The sequence below is a fragment of the Barbus barbus genome (genome assembly GCF_936440315.1).
Source record: "Barbus barbus genome assembly, chromosome: 4".
Classification (NCBI taxonomy): domain Eukaryota; kingdom Metazoa; phylum Chordata; class Actinopteri; order Cypriniformes; family Cyprinidae; genus Barbus; species Barbus barbus.
The window spans coordinates 40851392-40873249 of record NC_136732.1 but is presented as its reverse complement, the minus strand read 5'-3'; the positions used below and the strand labels follow the sequence as shown (position 1 = coordinate 40873249).

At 35.8% G+C, this 21858-nt stretch overlaps 2 protein-coding genes across 2 annotated transcripts in view; both read left to right on the top strand.

Annotated features, from left to right (window-relative positions):
* LOC306863800 (uncharacterized protein) overlaps positions 1-21858 on the top strand; it is a 178284-nt gene that overhangs the window by 150630 nt on the left and 5796 nt on the right. The window lies entirely within an intron of this gene.
* Positions 8772-20372, top strand: LOC306863817 (butyrophilin subfamily 3 member A2-like). Its single transcript, XM_079407362.1, has 5 exons — positions 8772-8935; positions 18155-18230; positions 18725-19075; positions 19525-19797; positions 20026-20372. Exons 2-5 carry the CDS (start codon positions 18173-18175, stop codon positions 20196-20198), a joined length of 855 nt encoding a protein of 284 aa, XP_079263488.1. The 5' UTR covers positions 8772-8935; positions 18155-18172; the 3' UTR covers positions 20199-20372.

The following is a 21858-nucleotide window of genomic DNA, read 5'->3' as shown; positions in this document are numbered from 1 at the left end:
TTTTGCGTGAATTGTGTCTAATAATAAAGTGTCCGACCCAGTTCTAGTAACTTACGAATTCTCTGTAGTATTTTAGGAATTTTAACCTAAGGCCGATTTTTGGAATCAGGCAGTTAATGGTCCCCTCATCTAAAAGCAAAAAACTCTCCTCATCAATTGCCTGTTCTGAAAAACAAAAACACAAAAACACATTTTTTTAATGAACCTAACATATGACACTTCGACAGTTTAACAAAAATTAAACACCCAAAAGGACATTATACCTGTCAGTTTTTTGTTGCTCAATATATCTAAAGCCCAGTATACATAATACAAAATAGGACTGTCAAATTAAAATTAAAAATTGGGATATTCTGCAAATGTAAAACCTGAATCCATATTTGGATGTGCTAAACACTGACAACAACTTACAAGCAGATCAACAGATAACAGATATAATGCATTGGTGGGAGATCAGTCCTAAAAATTAGGGGTGCTCCGATCAGGATTTTTGAGGTTGATCACAGAAAGCAGTATCTGCCAATCCGATCACCGATACCGATCTTTTTAAAGCCATCTTTTTATCATGTAGAATTATTTATAGTGATACATTTATCCATTATTTTGATTTCAAATCCAAACATTGTTACTGAAAACGCTTTTTCATTGTGATTCTTTTTTCTTTTACAGTAATACAATCTTTATAGACGTGTTCAAGTGCAATAAATATAACATTATTTAATGCTTTTTACTTTTGCATTTAGGCTACTTCTAGATTCTAGATTTACATATTAAGTTGCTCAAGCAAGTGGCAAAACATTTAAACTACTTTTCTTATGTTATCACAAACATTCTAAATTAACTTATGACTGGCAGAAACAGTTGAATTTTCTTTTGCATTTAAATCTTTATTACAAGCAATCCTGCGGTTTATAGAGAACTTTGCTTTCCATACCTCTACGAGCGCCATCTATTATTGCCTTGTTTATCTAAAAGTGCTTTTTTCCTTTAAACCTAGCCAAAAAGCCACATGTGATGACTCTGAAACACAGTAGACTAATTATATGCATATATAGTGTAATTACGACATTTTCGTGTCAATCCATGTTCATATTTACCGCAAACAATACGCTGTTACTTTAATTCAGTGCATGCAGTACAGCAAAGAGACTCGGTGTAGAAACAATCTCTGCTCTGCTGCAGACACGCTCCTGTGTGCAGCATCTCTCTCTTTTAGAAAAAAAGTAGTGCTGTCAAACGATTAATCGCATACAGAATGAAAGGTTTTTTGTTGCATGTGTGTTCTGTGTATATTTATTATGTTTAAATACACACACACATGCAGTATATATTTTGAAAATATTTACATGTATTTATGTCTATATTTATATTTATATAATTTATATTATATTTATATAATTTATTTATATATTTATATTATATTTATATCTGAGATTGAGCTACCTGTGCATTAAACAGTTTTACGCCACAACTTCCAGCTAATCGGAATTAAGCATTCGGACAGAGTATGGTATAATTAAGAACAGTTCATGGTCTCTATGACTATGCTGGATGGCGAAAGGACAGGACAAATAGGATATAACAGGGAAACTTACCTTCAAAACTATTTACAAGTTCTGGAAGCTGCCATTCCGTTAACTTCTCCTGTACAAAGCAATCCATCCATGCATAATCAGACCACCTTAAACACAAAAAAACAGACCTTCACTTACAGCAAACAGTTTTATTTTTGATGCATTATTCAATTATCATTTCTCCTTTCAGTGTCCCACAAAAGAAAGTCCAGCAATTTTGGGTAACACTTTATTATAATTTTAATTAATAAATCATTAACAAACATTATTTAATGTTTAACTAATCTTTACTTGATATATATTCACATATCTAGAAATTGAAATGCTTACAAATGTCATTAAACTTTCAATTCATATGATCATGCATTTTTTTTTTTAAATCTTCAAATCTTAAATCTTCAAATGATTTATGCCATTTTTATTATCTATGTGGCAATAACTCAAATTAGATGAGATAAAGTGTCACCTCAAGTGAAAGGTTGTGGGTTTGCCACCACGGATGGTCGAGCACAGATCTGAGGGAACAAAAGCAATATATATTTTAGTCTAAGATTGACAATGACTTGGATTTAAAATAATAATAAATAGGTTAATGTGTGTGTGTGTGTGTATATATATATATATATATATATAGATATATATATATATATATATATATATATGAATGAGGATAATTATAGAGTATAAAAATCTGGAACAAAAAAAAAAATGGATTAAAAGTTTGCATTGCTATATTGATGCAAAAAATGCACTCCTACTTAGAGTACTGAACAAATTAAAAATGCTAAAATTCAAAACAATTCTTGAGCAAATATAGTTCACAAATTTCTTTAGAACCAAGAATTATTTTTCATATTTATATTGTATCAATATTTAAAAATAAAATAAAATAGATATCACTATTGTCCCACCATCATTCTGAAAACAACAACAACAGACAATTAAACAAAACAACATGTAATTTACTAGTTTCTAGTAAAAAACGGCTGCAGTCTATTTATAAAATACAATATTTAATGAATTGATGAAAAAAAAATTAACAAATGGGTCAATGACTTGTTCATAAAGATTTCACTTGTTTCATTCCTGAATGAATCAACGTTTTTTGAATGAATCTAATTTTCAGTCACTTGTCTCCACCTGCTGGTACGACATTGTAATTGATGCAATCTTTATTTGAAGCACCATCACTTTTAAAATGGTGATTTATTCTATTTTGATCGCTTCTATAGACAGCAGTGTTTATATCCGAACTATAAACTTGTATTCCAGTACTTCTGTGATTATTTAAATGTTTGTAATGCAGAAATAACAATATAAAAGACTTTGTAAAGATGTTTCATATACGTTAACTGCTCTCTCTGGATCAGCGGCAGCGCGAACGCAGATTTGAATGTCACAGAGTGTGATTAGGGCTTTAATAGACGTTGAATCCTGTAATTTATGAACACGATTGCGTGGGTGATTGAATCTGTTCTCGATTTTGGCTATTTATTTAAATATCCAACAGACAGTATACGACAGTAAATATACGACGCGACAATTTGGTTTATCTGTGTTCTTCAAGCCATGTCTGGTATTTTCATAATAATAAAGTATAATCATAATTAATTGACATTATTGTATAAAATATATTATCTGCCACATTCTGTGACCAAAACCGCACATAGGCTCACAAAAGGAAGTTATTTCAAACACTCGACTGATGCGGTTTACTAAAATCATGTAATTAATTGTCATCTTTTGTTGGACAACACTTCGAGCAGCTTTTACTACTGTGATTTTATACATTTAATAAAAAAAAAAATCAAACTGCCTAATATTTTGAGCGCAAATTGTAATAAAAATACATTAAGCTTTCAGCATGACGCGGGCCACAAAAAAATGCAGATGGCTAACGTTACCTCGGCTTTAGGTGATTATGATCCATCATATAAGTGATATTTTAGATACAGAACGGCACATTTTACCAGTCGGAAACGATTAAATAATACGAAGACAAATACAAACCTTTATTTCACCAGAAAAAACGCTGAAGACAGTGTTTGAAAAAGTGCCGTCTAGAAGTCCTCCTGCTGACGATCCAAAAAGCCCGCGACAGATGACCCAAAAATTGGGTTGTTTTGACTCAGCAGCACTGCAGTACGATGGAGGATGGGCAGGTTTGACTGTACGTGTACAAAAGGTGGTTTTCAGAAATGTATTACCAAAGATTTAGCTGTAATGGACAGAAATCTAATTTTAATAATCTGAAAAGGCAAGGAATGCAAGTTTACATTACATCTCGTTGCATTTAAACACCTTCAACTTAATGGACTTAATGGACTTTGAAGTAAATTACTTCATATGACCTTAGTTAAGAAGAAACGTAAGTATTTGACCAAAGGGGACGTTTATAACATTAAAAAAAAAAAAAAAAGTTGAAAATTTATTTACTATCAGACCAGCGGGCATTATAAACCAGCAAAGCAAAACGAACGAAGCTGGCGGCGCATTTAATGCCATGTAAACTTGACTGTTATCGCACATTTGTCTTTTTATAGCCCTCAGTATTATGTTATGTGTATAAATAGGTTAAAAAATACATGTTATATGTATAAATATATTGATACGAACCTTATTTCTCCAAATATTACAGTGTGTGTGTGGCATCCACCTCCACCTCGAATTCAGTCAGCCCGCGCTGCGCTGCGTTGATTTGACCCAAGAAGCTGGGTTGATGCGTCTGGGTGGGGGAGGGGGTGTATTGATTCAACTCTCAGTAAAAATGACCCAGAAAATAACCCAGCGGTTGGGTTACAAAGAACTACCCCAAAACTACCCAGGACTGAGAAAATAACCCCCAAAAAATACCCAAATGGCTTAACCCAGCATTTGGGTAGAAAAAATAACCCAGGATTTTTTAGAGTGTAGAAAGGAGAAGCCATATTCATGTTATTTGTGTGGAAAGAGTTTTTCACATCTACACAGTTTGAAAGTACATCAGAAAATACACACTGGTGTGAGAGAGTACATGTGCTTTGAGTGTGGAAAGACTTTTACTACAGCGAGCAATTTGAAACTGCATGAGAGGATTCACACTGGAGAGAAACCGTATCACTGCACTGCATGTGGGAAGTGTTTCAATAATTAATCTGCTCTACGCAGTCCCACAAATCACATTCACAGGAAATAGATCATCTTCAGATCCAGCACTTTCAGCTCTGATGCTGTGTCCTCAACAAAAGTGCTACAATAATGCATCAAGCAACAAAATACCATCTGGATAAATCTGTTCTAACCAGACATTACAAGTGACTTGACAAAGAAACATCATCTAAAGTTTTCACAGTGAATAACGTTCATCTTCATAACCAGCAGATTCAACTCAGATTCAGATCAACTCAAAGATGGAGTTCCTTCCCAAAGAACAATGTCCAACACTTTTATTCATTTTACTTCATGATGTAAATTATATTATTGTACTTTCTTATGGTTTTTATGTTCAGTTATTTAATTTTATGTTCAATATTTTTAATAAGCTGTATTGTAAGAATAGTAACACCATAAAAACATTTTGCTCGTCAGTAGGAGAGAGATCCAGCTCAGTAGTTTTCATTTGTTGTTATTTTTGCTTTTTATATTTTATCAACAACTTTTATTGTCTGCTGATTGTATTTTAATCAGAACAAAGTAATTTTATAATTTTAGTTGTAATATCTAAAAGCTATGATGTATTATAATTGCTTTTTGGGCTTTTAAAAGCTAAGGCTTTCCTTCGATGCCGAGTTCACACTGCACGATTTTCAAAGTCATCGGGGCACCGTTGTTTTCACACTGTATGATTATCTGGGGTAGCATTCAGTTACTGCTGTGTTCACATTGCACGATAGATCGGCGACAGGAGGTTTCACACTGCATCACTTTACAATAGGAAGAATCGCTGAGTGACAACTCTGTCTTTTCAGCAAACTACAGCCAAACGTACACGAGAAGTGAGAAGGTAATAACGCAAGAGCACGCTGATATTATGGTCTATAAGTCCTCCCCGAACAAAGATGACTTGCTAACAAACATGTTTCTGCTGGGAAATTTTTATATAGGCTACACAAATCTAAGTAAGCGTACTTGAAAGTGAAACCAACCTGTTGTGTGATGTATAATGAGTTTACTTCTTATAGCCTATAGCCCCATGTTCATCTTCATGTAGCCTGCCTGTTCTGTATATTGTAATGTACTATTGTAAACTCATCCAGTGTGAAACCTCCTGTCGCTGATCTATCATGCAGTGTGAACACAACAGTGACTGAATGCTACCGCAGATAATCATGCAGTGTGAAGACAACAGTGATCCAATGAAGTTCATAGACCAGATTCATGACAGTATCTGAGATGAAGCTTCACTGGATGAAACACCCACCTCATTGATGAAATTCTGTTCTATTCTGAAGTTTCTGACTGAATCACTCTTATCACTGCGATCAGATCTTTACTGATTCTCGTTGTAGTTTCTGACTGAGACTCTGAGACCGATGCTGGTGTTTCCAGTCACACTCTTTTTTTTTTTTTACAAAATCTGAACCTTACAGCAGTCAGTAAAATATCATCTAAACATCTGTCAGATCAGTGTTTCTGAGTCATTTCTAAAGAAGTTCAGTGGAAACAAATGATTCATGAAGAACATCGTCTGAGCTACATACTGACACAGAAACTCACCCAAATCAAAGTCCTGAAAGTTTCAGACTGAACTAACACTCTCTCTCTCTCACGGGAAGAGTTTAGGACCTACTGAGGTCACAAACACATCACATCTCAATGAATGCCTTTCCTGATTTATAATATCTATAAATTAACACATTTGCATTAAACACACTGTTGCCAATGTGTTTAATGATTTTCTCATTTTTGGAGTGGATTTTCTCAAAATGAATTCCTCATTTTGTTTATATATTTTTTTAAAGCATTTGACACTGTGGAGCATGAATTTATATTTACAATGCTTAGATTGTTTGGTTTTGGGGAAGGGTTTTTTAAAGGCTATTAAAATGCTCTATAACAACATTTATAGTTATATATCCGTTAATCCAGGAATGACTCCTAGAATTGACATTTTGCCTGGAATTAGACAAGGTTGTCCAATCTCTCCAAAACTGTTTATACTATGCACTCAAATGTTAGCTTATTTAGTTGTCAACCATCCTCAATTAAAAAGAGTAACCATTTCTGATTATGAATATCGAATTAGTCAATTTGCTGATGATACAGTAATATTTTTAAAAGACAAATCTATAGTTAAAAAAGCTCTGAATGTTATTTCAGTTTTTTCTGGAGCATCAGGCTTATGGCTAAATTTTAAAAAATGTGAACTTTTTCCTCTGTTTTCATGTAATGAAGAAAATATAGAATCCATTCCTGTTCAATCTGAAGTGAAATACTTGGGTCTAAAAATGTTTAAAGAAATGCATACGAGAGAATTAGTAAATATAGAAGAGATAATTGCTAGTATGAAAAAATCCCTTAATCATATGCTTATGAGAGATCTGTCTATTATGGGCAGAATACTCTTGACCAAAGCAGAAGGCATATCTAAACTTATTCACCATGTTACTCTCTTTATGCTTCTCCTCAACTGATAAAAAAGGTCAACTCTATTTTGTTTAATTTTATATGGAAAAACAAAACTCATAATGATTAAAGAATATAAAAATGGAGGTCTGAAAGCCTCTGAATTTGAATCAATGGTTGGAGTAATTAAACTGAATTGGATTCAAATGTATTTAGTGCAGCCTAACTCAATGTGGTTTCATTTACCAAAGTCTGTATTCAAGCAAGTTGGAGGAGTAGATTTTTGGCTGAAATGTGATTTTGAGGTTTCCAAATTGCCAATTAAACTTTCAAAATTCCACAAACAGATTTTGTATTACTGGAAAATGATATTCACCCAAAATGTTTCACTGCATTGTTCTACATTGTGGAATAACAGAACCATTACAATAAACAGAAAGACAGTATTCAAAAAAGAGTGGTATGAAAAAAATGTTTTACATGTTGTTGATTTTTTAGATGAAACAGGTCAAATTATTCAGCATAATGCATTCATGGAGAAATTTGAGATAAATGTTCCTTTAGAGGATTGAATACATTGTGCAAAGCATCCCTCTTGCTTTAAAACAATTAATACAAAACACTCTTAAATATTCAAAAATATCTGTTAAACTGCCCCAGTTAAAGATTGGAGAAATATATATTGGAGACAAAAAATGTAATAAAATGTAAGTTATTCTCAGATTTCAATAAACCTTCAAAATTAAAACTATTTGAAAATAAAATATTTAAAAACAAATTCTGTAATTACCTTAATGACCAATTCTACCTAAAATGAAGGATATTCAGTTGAGGATTATTAATAATGTGTATCCCGCTGCTGAAGTTTTACGCTAAAGATACAGTTTTGAGGTGGATCCTTGTGTTTTTTGTTTAGGAGAGCCTGAAACCATTGATCATTTATTTCTTGTCCAGTAACATTGAAATTCTGGCAGGATCTTTTCAGTTGGTTAAATATTGATATCAACACTGATATTGCATCACTAAAGTTGTTTCAGGTGTTGGTTTATGCAGATGGTCTTTTGAAAAAGATGTCATACATGTTAAACATTATTATTACAATGGGTAAATATCATGTACACAAAATAAAGTTTGAAACCCTTATTAAATTACTTAAAAAATGAATGTAAAAAGTACTTAGAATCTTTAAAACACGTATCCAAAGATAATCAATCCCTCGGAGAATTGTATAAATCCATTTATGAGTCTCTTTCCTTTTAAGTTTGGTAAGATTTTACACCTTTATTTATTTATTTATTTTTCTTTCCTTGCACATATACACATGGACATTTATGATGGAAGTATGATTGGAAAAGTGTATATTTTGTTATAGGCATTTTATTGTTCCCTATTTGGTTTTGTAAATTGTTATTGTTCATTAAAGAATTATTAAAAAAATAAAATAAAGTGAAAGGGGAAAAAAGGGGGATCGTAGGTGGCGGTAATGCGCCTTAATGTTGAATGCCGACCGCCATTAAAACAACAAAGAAGAAGAAGAAAAGGGGGAAGGTAGTTGGTCATTTTGATCCACTCTCCATACCAGTTGGTGGCGGAAATACACCATTTTCTTGTTTGTCAACCACCAATCAATTTCAAGAAGAAGAAGAAAAAGAAAGTGAAAGGAAAAAAAACCCAGCAGATGCCATTTCCGTTTATTTTGCCTGACAAAGCTCTGGACAGATTTCATATAAAAACATGAACTATTAAGGTTTTGTTTTTCAAGAAGCGTTATGTTGGATTTGTGACCTACACGGAGTTATATTCTTCTGCAGCCTCCGGTAAGAGCTGTTGTTTCAGAGTCAGGAAACATTCTTACAATCATCAACTCAAGGACTATACACTTAAACAGTGGTTACTTTAAGAGTTCACTTTCTGTCTGATTTAACGCTGTAGTTTTGTTGGTGTAAATCAACATACTGCAGGTTGCTTCAGTGATATTAAATAATATATGTGACTTGAATATAACCAATTAATGTAGATGTTACATTATTTTCAGTGAAGGAATAGCATGGTAGGCCTACAATTCTGAACTTGAGGCCAAATTCAATGATGCAGATTTCTCCAGGTTCCTCATTTTGGGCCAGTTTACAACAGGAAGGTTTGAGCCTCTGTTACAGAAATACTTGACTCATGTGTTTTGAAAAGATAAACAGTTAGTGCATGCGATATGTGCTAAATTTGAGGTGACATCTTCACTTTTTCATAAAAGAGAGGAACTTGGTTCAATTGTACAGGCCCTTGTCAAAAAATCCTATTGGAATATCAGTTTATCCTTTAGGATCTTACTGGGTTCTTAGAATCATGTGGACATTCTGATTGATTTTAATGGGATTTCACTTTGGTCCATAGGATTTTATTTGATGCTTAGAATCTTATTGGACATTGCATTTATTTAATGGGATTTACATTTTTCCTGTATGATGTTTTATTGATTTGTATCATATTGGACATTATGGTTTTTAAATGGAAATTCACTTTATCCTTTAAGGTATTATTTGATTCTGTTAATTAATTACTTTTTAAGAGTAACCCTGCATGTGTGTATGTCATATATGTGGGTCTTAATGAGTCTATAGGTAGGCAAAGAGTAAGAAACGTCAGGTGTGTAATTAGTTTTTGTAATTACCCATGTTACTCTCTTTATGTTTCTCCTCAACTGATAAAAAAGGTAAACTCTATTTTGTTTAATTTTATATGGAAAAATAAAACTAAAGTTCAGTATTGAATGAAACTAGCTCAATCAAATAAATGCAAAAATGCCACTTATACACTACAATCAGCATTTACCAGTACTTAAACTAAATAAGCAGCCTTTTTCACAAATTAAATTACTCAAGTACAACATGTTACCTTTGAAATAATTCAAGTGTGCAGAAGATGCCTGCTCCTGGGACGCCAGACTGCTGTAATAAGTTGTAATAAGACTGCAAATCTAGTCACAAAGTTGAGGTATGAATTCACAACCATGTGACCCTCGAATAGTCAAGACCCACTGGGTCCACCTGAGATGAATAAATATAAGCAATAATGTAACCTACAATACAGTATTTCAATATCAAATATAATCTAAAATACAAGCTTATCAAATGATTTACAACAGAATTACTGCATTATATAATCAGCTTCAGAGTCTTGAAGCATCAAACATTTCTCCACATCAGCTGCTATTCTTTGCACCTACTAGAAATAAAGAAAATGATCTTGTGATTTCTTTAAATACATTTACATAAATGAGAACAAAATGAACACCCAAAAAGTCACATATTTTAAAATAAACTAATTCTTACATTTGATTAATAAATTAATTTATAATAATAGTACCACAAATCAAATTAAATAATTTATAATGAAAAATTATAACTGTGTTATGACATTAATATTTTACATCAATTTTTGAAATTACAAATAAGAAATGTTGTAAAAATGCAACGATACTTTTTAAACGTGAAACTAAATCACCATTAGTTGGTAGCAAATAACTTAAAGAGTCAATTGAGCCATTTATTGTACCGATCCGTTCAGAATACTGCATCATTCAGTAAAAACACAACTGAGTTTTGCTTTGATCTTTGTTTGGAGCGATTTTTGTTGGTGAAATAGAACAACAGTCAATATTGTGTCTAAAATGTAAGTAACTTAAACTAATTATTTTGAACTATGTAACATTTGCAATCGTGATAATAAGAAAAACAGCTGGCTTATGCTACTTAATACTATCATATGTTATAAATAAACTCAACAGTTTGAACATTTACCTCGTGTTTCTTACGTGTGCCGTTAAGGTTATTTGTTTTTACGTTGAATGTAATAAAATCAGAAATAGTCTTGCGTTTCAATGCTTCCCTAGTTATTTTATTTAATTTTTTTCACTCAAGTTTTAATCCAATTGAGCATGTAAAGATGTCTTTCATTAAAAAAATCCACGATCAGGACAAGCTTTAATGTCGAGCACAACTACAGTGGCAATAGACACAATTTAAGGGAAGTCGTGGCCTAATGGTTAGAGAGTCGGACTCGTAATCGAAAGGTTGTGGGTTCGAGCCCCCGGCCGGCAGGGATTGTAGGTGGGGGGAGTGAATGTCCAGCGCTCTCTCCACCCTCAATACCACGACTGAGGTGCCCTTGAGCAAGGCACCGAACCCCCAACTGCTCCCCGGGCGCCGCAGCATAAATGGCTGCCCACTGCTCCGGGTGTGTGTGTGTGTGTGTGCATTTGTTCACTACTCACTGCTGTGTGTGTGCACTTGGATTAACCTTCACTGCCATTTGTGGCCTCACAGGTGAAAATAACCTACCTAAATTAAAATGGTAACAGTTTGTGACAAAGTGTGCTTACACAAACAAATTAGGTATCTTTGGAAAGAAGACACTCTGGGCTTTACTATCTATCATCCAGAGTTGATAATGCTCAAAAAGATAAAAAGTTATAGGCACTGACGTGCCTTGAAAAATATTTTTCCACACTGAATGTTTTTTTTATTTCATATACAAATACATGAAATAAGTCCTGGAGCAATCCAGAAAAGTAATGGATCGAAAGCCACATGTCTCATGAGTTCATATTTCAAATTTGAAGAAGATACCATGAAAAATGAGATTCCTGCAATATTTTCTGAAACTATTTATAGTCCCCCCACCCCCCTGTTTGAGGAAAAATAACCACCAAATGGATTGCAGAATTATACAAGCTATTTTAGTCATTATACATGTTCCTGCATAGTTTTTCAATTATAAAATAATAGACAGATTTATTTGAGCACTAAAAAATACAAAAATAATTATTTGAGTAATAAAAAGGAAAAAAAAATAGAAAAAAATGCTTTGTATATAGTATGTATACTGAAGTATTCTTCGTTATTCGTTATTACAATGATAAATATCACTGCCAGACGTGAAGTGATATTGCCAGACATGGTCATAGAGTCAGTAAACACACGCTGATGTGCTTCCATTCAGATGATAATCAAACAGATGGGCCATATAATCAATAATAGCTGATCAATGAATCACAATGATAGCCGTCATAGAGTCGCTAATAAACACGCTGATGTGCGTCCATACAGATTATAATCATGCAGACATGGCCACATTCCCCACACAATACACACACACACATATAAAAAATGTAGAAGAAAAAAAAAAAACAGTTTTTTATGGATAAAGCAGATCGCTAAGTTACGCCCCGCTCAGATGACAGCGTGCGTCACAGAAGCGTCACTGCCAGCAGGAGGGAGCGCCAAATTCAAATAATCTATATTCCGCTTTTCTGAGACTTTTTTTTCCGTAGACGGTCTCATTATTTTTGTAAAACCGTATGCTGTAACATCGTTTTGTTTTTTTACCACCAAGACGCTGTTTTTGAGCGTAATTTATTCCATAACGGACGCGAACAATAACTCTCTGAAGAAATGAAACGTAAACAAAGGAATATTCATCCTTATTACAACGTTATTGTTTCGCTGGACTAAAAGTGCTCGCTGGGATGTTTTTCTGTGGACCCTTACCTCTCTAACTAAACTGGGATTTCAGCAGTGGACGCGTTTGTGGCTCGTTATTACAATGATAAAGGTACGTACGGCTTTTTTACTCTGCGTGTTTGGATGTGTACTGCTTACACAAATGTAGCAAATTTGTGCCACTCATTCCTTATAAGCTTTCCATCGAAAAACAGCGATCTGTCGTCGATGCTTGAGGCTTAGACCCTCAGAATGATATATAGTTTGACAAGATTAACTTTGTCCCGTTTCATTTATTCTATTAGAAAACAATGACACATGCAAACAAAGAGCGTTCAGTGCGAGGTCGCTCTGGTGAACGTTACGCAGAGCACCAATTTCGAGTATGGGTCACCATACTTGACAATACGTCACGACTTTACTTTACTTACTTTAATTTCTCATTTACATGTAGTTTCTAATTATAGTAAGATGTCACGTCAATATGGGACAGTTGAACACACAAACAAATGAAATTTCACATATTTTGCTGTTCGTCAGTTATTTGGACAGATAGTAGTTACTATGACAATCGTTCACACTGGGCATTATGTTAAGAGTTGGGTAAAAACTACTTTAAATGCTCTCAATAAGAAAATCAAACTGCCAAAATGAGAAAAATGCAGCATTTAGCCTAACTATGCTATGATAGCAATTTCCAGCTTACTGCACATAAATTACCAAGGCCGCTTGTCTAAATGTGGTGATAGCAGGCTGTTGTGACGTGATATCGCTTATACATGAACTTAAATAGAGATAAAAGGATATATGTCTTAAGTAAAATTAAGTGAACTTACCAGGAATTATGAATAAAGCCTCTAATCTTCAATCGTTCTCGCGCTGCTCCAGTCGGCTGGATTTCTGATTTGAATGATGTGCACGCAATCCCACAATGCATTGCAAATTACAGCTACATCTTGTAAAATGTTTAAACTGTAATATTATGTAACAATTTGCTGTAGAAACCACAGCATTTTTTTACAGTGTTGGCCTAAATAATTTAATAATAATAAAGGAAATTTCTAAATAACTTGTTTATTAGTATATAATATAGATTTATGCTGTGACTGACACAAAACGTTTTGCTTTAATTACTGCCTCAATGCGGCGTGGCATGGAGGTGATCAGTTTGTGGCACTGCTCAGGTGTAATGGAAGCCCAGGTTGCTTTGATAGCGGCCTTCAGGTCATCTGCATTGTTGGGTCTGGTGTCTCTCATCTTCCTCATAGATTCTCTCTGGGGTTCAGGTCCGGCGAGTTTGCTGGCCAATCAAGCACAGTAACACCATGGTCATTGAACCAGCTTTTGGTACCTTTGGCAGTGTGGGCAGGTGCCAAGTCCTGCTGGAAAATGAAATCAGCATCTCCATAAAGCTTGTCAGCAGAAGGAAGCATGAAGTGCTCTAAAATTTCCCGGTAGATGGCTGTGTTGACTGAGGACTTCAGAAAACACAGTGGACCAACACCAGCAGATGACATGGCAGCCCAAATCATCACTGACTGTGGAAACTTCACACTGGACTTCAAGCAACATGGATTCTGTGCCTCTCCACTCTTCCTCCCGACTCTGGGACCTTGATTTCCAAATTAAATGCAAAATTTACTTTTATCTGAAAAGAGGACTTTGGACCACTGAGCAACAGTCCAGTTCTGTTTCTCCACAGCCCAGGTAAGACGCTTCTGATGTTGTCTCTGGTTCAGAAGTGGCTTGGTAGCTCTTTTCCTGAAGACGTCTGAGCGTGGAGACTCTTGATGCACTGACTCCAGCTTCAGTCCACTCCTTGTGAAGCTCTCCCAAGTGTTTGAATCAGCTTTGCGTGACAGTACTCTCAAGCTTGCGGTCATCCCTGTTGCTTGTGCACCTTTTCCTACCCAAATTCTTCCTTCCAGTCAACTTTGCATTTAATATGCTTTGATACAGCACTCTGTGAACAGCCACAGCTTTCAGTAATGACCCTCTGTGACTTTCCCTCTTTGTGGAGGACGTCAATGTTCATCTTCTGGATCATTGCCAAGTCAGCAGTCTTCTCCATTATTGTGGCTTCAAAGAACAAGAGATACCCGGAATTTATACTGTAAGGATGGTCATTAATTGAAACTCAAATGTAAATATTCTAATATTTTGAGATACTGATTTTTGATTTTCATGAGCTGTAAGCTCTAATAATCAAAATAATAAAAAAAAAAACATTAAAGTCCTGCAGTCAAAGCCAGAATAAGACACGCTTCTGTAAACAGAGGCTGATTCCAGCAGCTGGATTATGATCAGAGAGTGTTGTGGAGGCGTGTCTTCAGCTGGATCCTTTAGTTATAGATAAAAGCAAAACTGAGACTGGAATAATCTCTTTTTGATCTGTACGTACTGTCGTATCAACTCTTAGTTAATACCCATATAATTATATCAATAATTTATTCAGAGACTCTTGTGAACGCATCCGCATCAATGTTCAGTCGAAGGTAAATCGATTTAAAATCGCAAAACCCGCCCACGCTTAGTTACTGTTGCCATGACCGACAAACAATGCTGCTCTAACATTGCACATGTGTTCCTCACGCAGTGAAAAATACATGGCAGAGCAAAGAGAAAACAGACAACACACCAACAGAGAAGACAGAGCAGGTTACTTCTGATATGAAACAAGATCTCAGGACCCTCAGCTGTTAAACTGAGTCATTTTAAAAGAAATTCAAACAATAAATACCGTTTTGTGGCTCTTCAATGTGTCGTGATCACTGTATTGCCTCAGTTCAAACACTCAATCGTCTTTTCATATTTGCATAAAGCACGAAATGAACATGAATAAACATCAAAAAGCGTTTTATTTCAACCGCGGAACACGCCATTTTTCAAGTTTACATCCACCGAAGTTAATCTGCTCTTCTGTCTGATTTGTGGTTAAAGCTAGGAGCTGCAGCTACTGGGCATGTAATTATTATAATAGTCAACAATATGATGTGAAATCTATGAAAATGGTTTTATAAAGTACATAGAGACATAGTTTCATCACTTTACAGTGTCGCAGTGACCGTCTTTTTGCAGTAAACGACCTGCCATACAGGGCCCTTTGGAGGGGCAGGTGCTCAAAGTATAAAAGGGACACAAGGAACATGGCTGTTAATAGGGCTGTGCTCCTCGCTGATATGTGTATCGAAATGCATGCGTCTGTATTGATACAGCAGCAAATGCCATGACACAGGTTTGAAAAAAGAAACAGAACATAAAAGACCATTTTAAGTTTAAATTTTTTTTGCACCTCTTAATTACTCTGGAATGGTGATATTATTATTATTGTTGTTGTTTTTGAGTGTACAGGGTATGGTGGTTTTGCTGTTGTAAACACTACTGTTGTTGTTGTAGAAAACAATATTCCTGTTTTATTTCAAATAGAATTCTATTCTAATCCTGTTCTGAATTTAGTCATTTTTTGAATTATAATGATTAAAAACAGGATTGATAAGTATAATTCGGAGGACGAGAAAATCAGTATAAGCCTGTTTTACCAGTGTTGTGATAATTATTTTTAAGGCACTCTACGTTTTTTAAAATAAATATTGTAATTATGGGGCAGTCGTGGCCTAATGAATAGAGAGTTGGACTTGTAACCTGAAGGTTGTGGGTTCGAGTCTCAGGTCCGGCAGGGATTGTAGGTGGGGGGAGTGAATGTCCAGCGCTCTCTCCACCCTCAATACCACGACTGAGGTGCCCTTGAGCAAGACACCGAACCCCCAACTGCTCCCCGGGCGCCGCAGCATTGGCTGCCCACTGCTGTGTGTGTATGTTCACTACTGTGTGTACACTTGGATGGGTTAAATGCAGAGCACTAATTCTGAGTATGGGTCACCATACTTGGCCACTCACCACTTCCCTTTCCCCCTTTCATAATAATAGTTCAAAGTATAAATAGTTTTTAGTCAGATAACATGAAAAAGACAAGACACTTCGAACGCGCTTTAAACTTTTCCCAATTAAACAGCAAGAACGAAAGAGAACTAGCACCTTTGTTTTTATTGCTGTGTGTTGAACTACGTTAGCTGCATTTTTTATTTAATATTAATTTGAATAAAATGTAAATTCATCCCCCGCACTTTATTCAAGCTTGAGCAGGTGTTTTCACATAGACGTTTCTAGATTTAAATCTAGATTTAAATTAAAAGAGACATGACCTGAGGTTTTATTCGTATCCAAACGAGGAGATGTGAATATCAGGCGAGCTGAACACTGGTGCAGTGCATGTTTCATTCATACTCGAAGCCAGAGGAGGCTCTCGCGCAGAAACTTCTGATGTATGGACAAACTCACACGGCTGTCGCTATAGCTGAGCTGAATAACAAGCAGAAACGTTTTTACGGATGAAACGTGAAGACAATAAATGTAGGATTGCGAAAATATATGGTTTATGTGTGTTTTTCAAGTTATCTTCAGGTAATAATAAATGAACTATATGAAAAATGCAGTAGCTACTGATTGACATACCATTTAGTATAAAAACTATAAAATATATTTCCTGAATTATTCTGTGATAAAAATGGGAAAAGGGTGTTTTCCCACCCTGTAGCCTTTATAACCAATCATAAAACTGTCATTAGGAAAACACTGAACAAAACTATTGTAGCCCCTTGCTGCAGCTAAGCTGCCTTCCACAGGCTACACACAGCAATATAAACAAGCTGTGCATGATCTCTTCACGCCGTTCTCGTAAAATAATAATAATTCAATAATATAAGTTTACAAGCACACCGCTGAGAACGCCACTTACCGGCAGCCGCGGACGTTATTGAAGGCATCCTAAAGTTGTCTGAACGTGAGGGATAGTCCTCAATGAGATCTTCAGGTGAAAGGTCATCATGTGGATAATTTAATTTAAGGCTAAAATATTATTATTTAATTTTAGTAATAGATTGGGCAGGCCTTTACAAAAGGGCGTTTAACTACAATTTTTTTTTTAAATTGCCTTGACAAAAGGGCACTTCGGGCATCAAGGGGAAAAGGGTCAGGTGCTCACCCACCCTCCGCACATTTTTATATTTAGTTATATTGACAAAGTTTCAATTCAGTCGATCTATTTTCCCCCGTTTTAACATGGATTTCTATGGAGACAGGCCGTAGCTATTGGCAAGATAGCGGATAGTATCGGCGGCGCATAATCTCTGCGTTCTGATTGGTCAGATCGCCTGTCAATCAAGCTCTTTGCGAACGGTCAATTGTGTGTTTATCATGAGTGTGACTTGAGATCAGATGTGTTTAACCGGTTAGGTAGGTCTTTAAGTGATACTGAACTATATAAACACTTTAAAAAAAAGATAAAGTCAAGTTATACTACATGTACACGTTGTGCATTTGGTCCTGCTTTGTTTGGACTAATTTAACCAACTGATTCTAGACCTGTATGTAAATTGTTGTATTCATCTCATAAGTATAAATGTGCAAGTATTCAGAGCCAACACATGCATGTTAACACGAGATGACTGTTTATTATACTTATTATTTCTTCTTTCATTTTAGCATCTGTGTCCTTCAGAGATGAGGCTCATTTGCTTGACTTTGCTGATTATTAGAGGAATCACAGATTCAAGATCAGGTAATTATTCACACTCATATAAAGAGCTGAAGTGTGTGTTCATGTCTATTCATCGTCCAGCTGAACTATATTTATAGGCCTCATTATAGTTTAATTCATAGTTTATGTGATAATGACTGGCTCACTGTAATATTACATTAATGTCACATTATGACATTTATTACATGGCTACTTATTTTATTAACCACAGAACAGAAACTGTAGGTTTCCTGGATGAATGGTCAGTTTTTTAACATTGTTATAGACAACTGTCATTGTTCAGAAGTATTGACTAATTAGAATAAACTTAGAATTTACAAAGATCCATGTAATAATATTTAATAAAACAGAGAGAAATATACACAAGCAGTGTTTTTAAGCAGACATGTTCTGATGCAGAGTTTTGTGGAGAAGGACAGTTACTGCTTTACATGGGAACACTTGTCCTGCTGAAGGGTGACAGTTCAACTGACAGGAGGTTCACTTTTAATTAGATCTTTCTTTCTCTTTTACAGAGCAGTATGAAGTCGTGGGACCTGCAGGTCCTGTGCTTGCTGTAGCTGGAGAAGATGTGATTCTGCACTGTTCAGTCAAACCCAACATCAGTGTTGAGGACATGAGAGTGGAGTGGTTTAGACTTGATCTGAGAGACTCACTAGTGCATCTTTATGATGATCATGTAGACAGAAACACAGATCAGAGTCAGTCCTATAGAGGGAGAACAGGACTGAATCATCAAGAACTACAGAGAGGAGATGCATCACTCAAACTCTCATCAGTCCGAGTCTCTGATGAAGGACTTTATAAGTGTTATATTCAGTCCAAATCCTGGTCTGATGATGCCACTGTTAATGTCAGTGTTGAAGGTGAGAAAACCACTCAAAACTAAAGGCTGGAATACACTACACAACTTAAAATCTGAATCAGATTTTAAAACACGTGGCATCATACACTTACCGACTTTGTAAATAGTGTAAAAAGCTGGCCATCATGCACTGAATGACTGAGGATCACAACAAACTCACGCAGAAACATGCTCCTTGTGAGGAGACATGTGACAAATGAAAACAATATGTGCTCTAAAATCAGCTGAAGATATCAAACATATTGACTGGATGGAATCAAAGTCTGAATTTTGATTCTCTATGAAATCTGTCAACTCTAATCTGCAGACTGGCTCTGACTGTCAGGAACTAGCGTCAGTTTGTTCAGACTGTAAATCAGGACAGAAGTTGTGTGGTGTATTCCAGCCTGAACATGCTCTAACTTAAAAATGTCAGAACAACAACATAATGTACTTCTTGTTTATCTGTAGCTGTGGGGCGTCCTCCGGTGATCACTGTAGATGGGTTTGATCATTCAGGAGGGCTTCATCTACAGTGTGAATCTGAAGCTTGGTATCCTGAACCTGATCTTGAGTGGCTGAACAATGAAGGAGTCAGTTTGAGTTCAGAAACTACAGAGAAACACAGAAACACAGACGGATTCAGAGTGAAACACACCATAACTGTACATGAGAGAGACAGCAAGATTCACTGCAGATTCAAACTGAAGCATCACATGCTGGAGACACTGATGATCACCACAAGTAACTACTGACACTTTTACTACTGTAATTGTGTGTCATGTTCTCATGGTATATTTGATGCAGTAAAAGGATTTAATGATTATCAGCTTAGTCTGTTAAGTAAAGCTAAAACATGTCTATGTACACATTCAGAACTGAACATTATATATTTGTAATCATCTTTTATAATAATTTGATTTACACAGTGTGATTAATTGCAATGTGATTAATTGCTGTTTTGTGTTACAGGTAATATGTTTAATTCTTGGAGGACATCGGTCATCATGATTTCAGTTTTTGTTGTGCTCGGTGTGATTACTGGAATACTGATAGCTGTGTTTGCTCATAAATACAAAGGTAAAATGCTTGTTTTCTTTCTTTTTTTCTTTTTGTTTTGTGCAAATAAGGCAGTATGGGGTTAATTTTCAAGGCAAGGTAAGTTTATTTATATAGCACATTTCATACACAATGGTAATTCAAAGTGCTTTACATAAAAAAGGATTAAAAGTATCATAGAAATAATCACAATAAAAGCAAAAACTTAAAAAGTGAAGTGAAAGTGACGTGCCATATGGCCAAATATGGAGACCCATACTCAGAATTCGTGCTCTGCATTTAACCCATCCAAAGTGCACACGGACACACACACAGCAGTGAACACACACACACACAGTGAACACACACACACACCGTGAACACACACACACACACACACAGTGAACACACACCCGGAGCAGTGGGCATTTATGCTGCGGCGCCCGGGGAGCAGTTGGGTGCCTTGGTCATAGTATTGAGGTGGAGAGAGAGCTGTAGATTCACTCCCCCCACCTACAATTCCCTCCGGTCCTGAGATTCGAACCCGCAACCTTTGGGATATGAGTCCGACTCTCTAACTGGGGGCACCCTGAGGACACCACACACTATAGGAGCAAAACAGTTTAATCTTGTTTTTTTTTTTTTTTTTTATCATGTTTGTGGTCTCTCACATTTTGAAGATCTTACAAGATTTAAAAAAAAAAAATCTTTAGTTTGTACCCAGCATAATGGTCTTCTTGGACCATTCTTGTTAATGGTCTTGTTATTACACTCATTTGGATTCTTGCAGATCTAAATAAACCGTTTTGATCTGGGAACGTTTCCAGCACTTCTCCAAGCATCCAAGAATCGCGAGGGGCCACAGTGTCACCTGGTTGAAAATGATGTCTTTCCTTGGTCCACTTTTGCCTTTCCTGATAAAGAAGCAAGTACTCTTTCATCCACCTCTTCCAAAAGAGGTCAGAGAGGTGCCTCCATCTTCTTCTTGCATACTGGTCCTTTTCATCAAACAGCCCAGGAGAGGCAGGACTGGTGTTTTTCTCATTGTAAGGAGATGGTTGGGAGTGAGTGGCTCCAAATCGTTTGGATCATCAGACACTTTAGTAAGGGGCCGATCATTTAGGCTAGCCTCTCACACAGAAAGGTGTGCAATCCCTCATCATTCAGTGTTTGCTGACAGAACTGAAGACAATACTTTTCTTACCATTTTTATGATGCATTCCCATGTACCTTCATCGTGTGAAACCACAGGTGGATTCAAGTCTGCAAGGGCTTTTCTCAATTTTCCTTCTGTGCCAAATACAATTTGTTCCATTGTCAGATCTTAAATGTGACACTTGTCCTCTTCTACAAATGAACCTGCGCAATAAGCAACCTCCAAATGGACTCCTCTGTAAATGCATGTAAAAAATACATGCCATGTATGTAATACTGGCCATGCATGTAAAAAATTACACCATAACGTTTCACGAGAGAGTGGCCTCTTTTTACTTCAATCGGACCGAAGTAATCCACTCCTATATTGGTAAATGGAAGTAACCTTTCTTCAGGCAAGTCAGCAATCAGATGCTCACCTAATTTCGCTTTCTGTCTCCTGCAAAAGATGCAACTCGAAAGGATTCTCCTGGCAGCTGCATTGTCGTGGATGATCCAGTACTTTGCTTCCACCAAGACCAATCTGTTTATGGATGTGCTTAAGGATAAGCTTGGAAATATGCTGATCTTTGGAGAGAATTACAGGATGCTTTACGTCTTCTGGTATTGTGA

Coding starts and splice junctions, on each gene's coding strand:
- LOC306863817 (XM_079407362.1), top strand. CDS start 18,173: ATGAGGCTCATTTGCTTGACTTTGCTGATTATTAGAGGAATCACAGAT. Junction 18,231..18,724: donor AATCACAGATTCAAGATCAG/GTAATTATTCAC, acceptor TCTCTTTTACAG/AGCAGTATGAAGTCGTGGGA. Junction 19,798..20,025: donor GACACTGATGATCACCACAA/GTAACTACTGAC, acceptor TTTGTGTTACAG/GTAATATGTTTAATTCTTGG.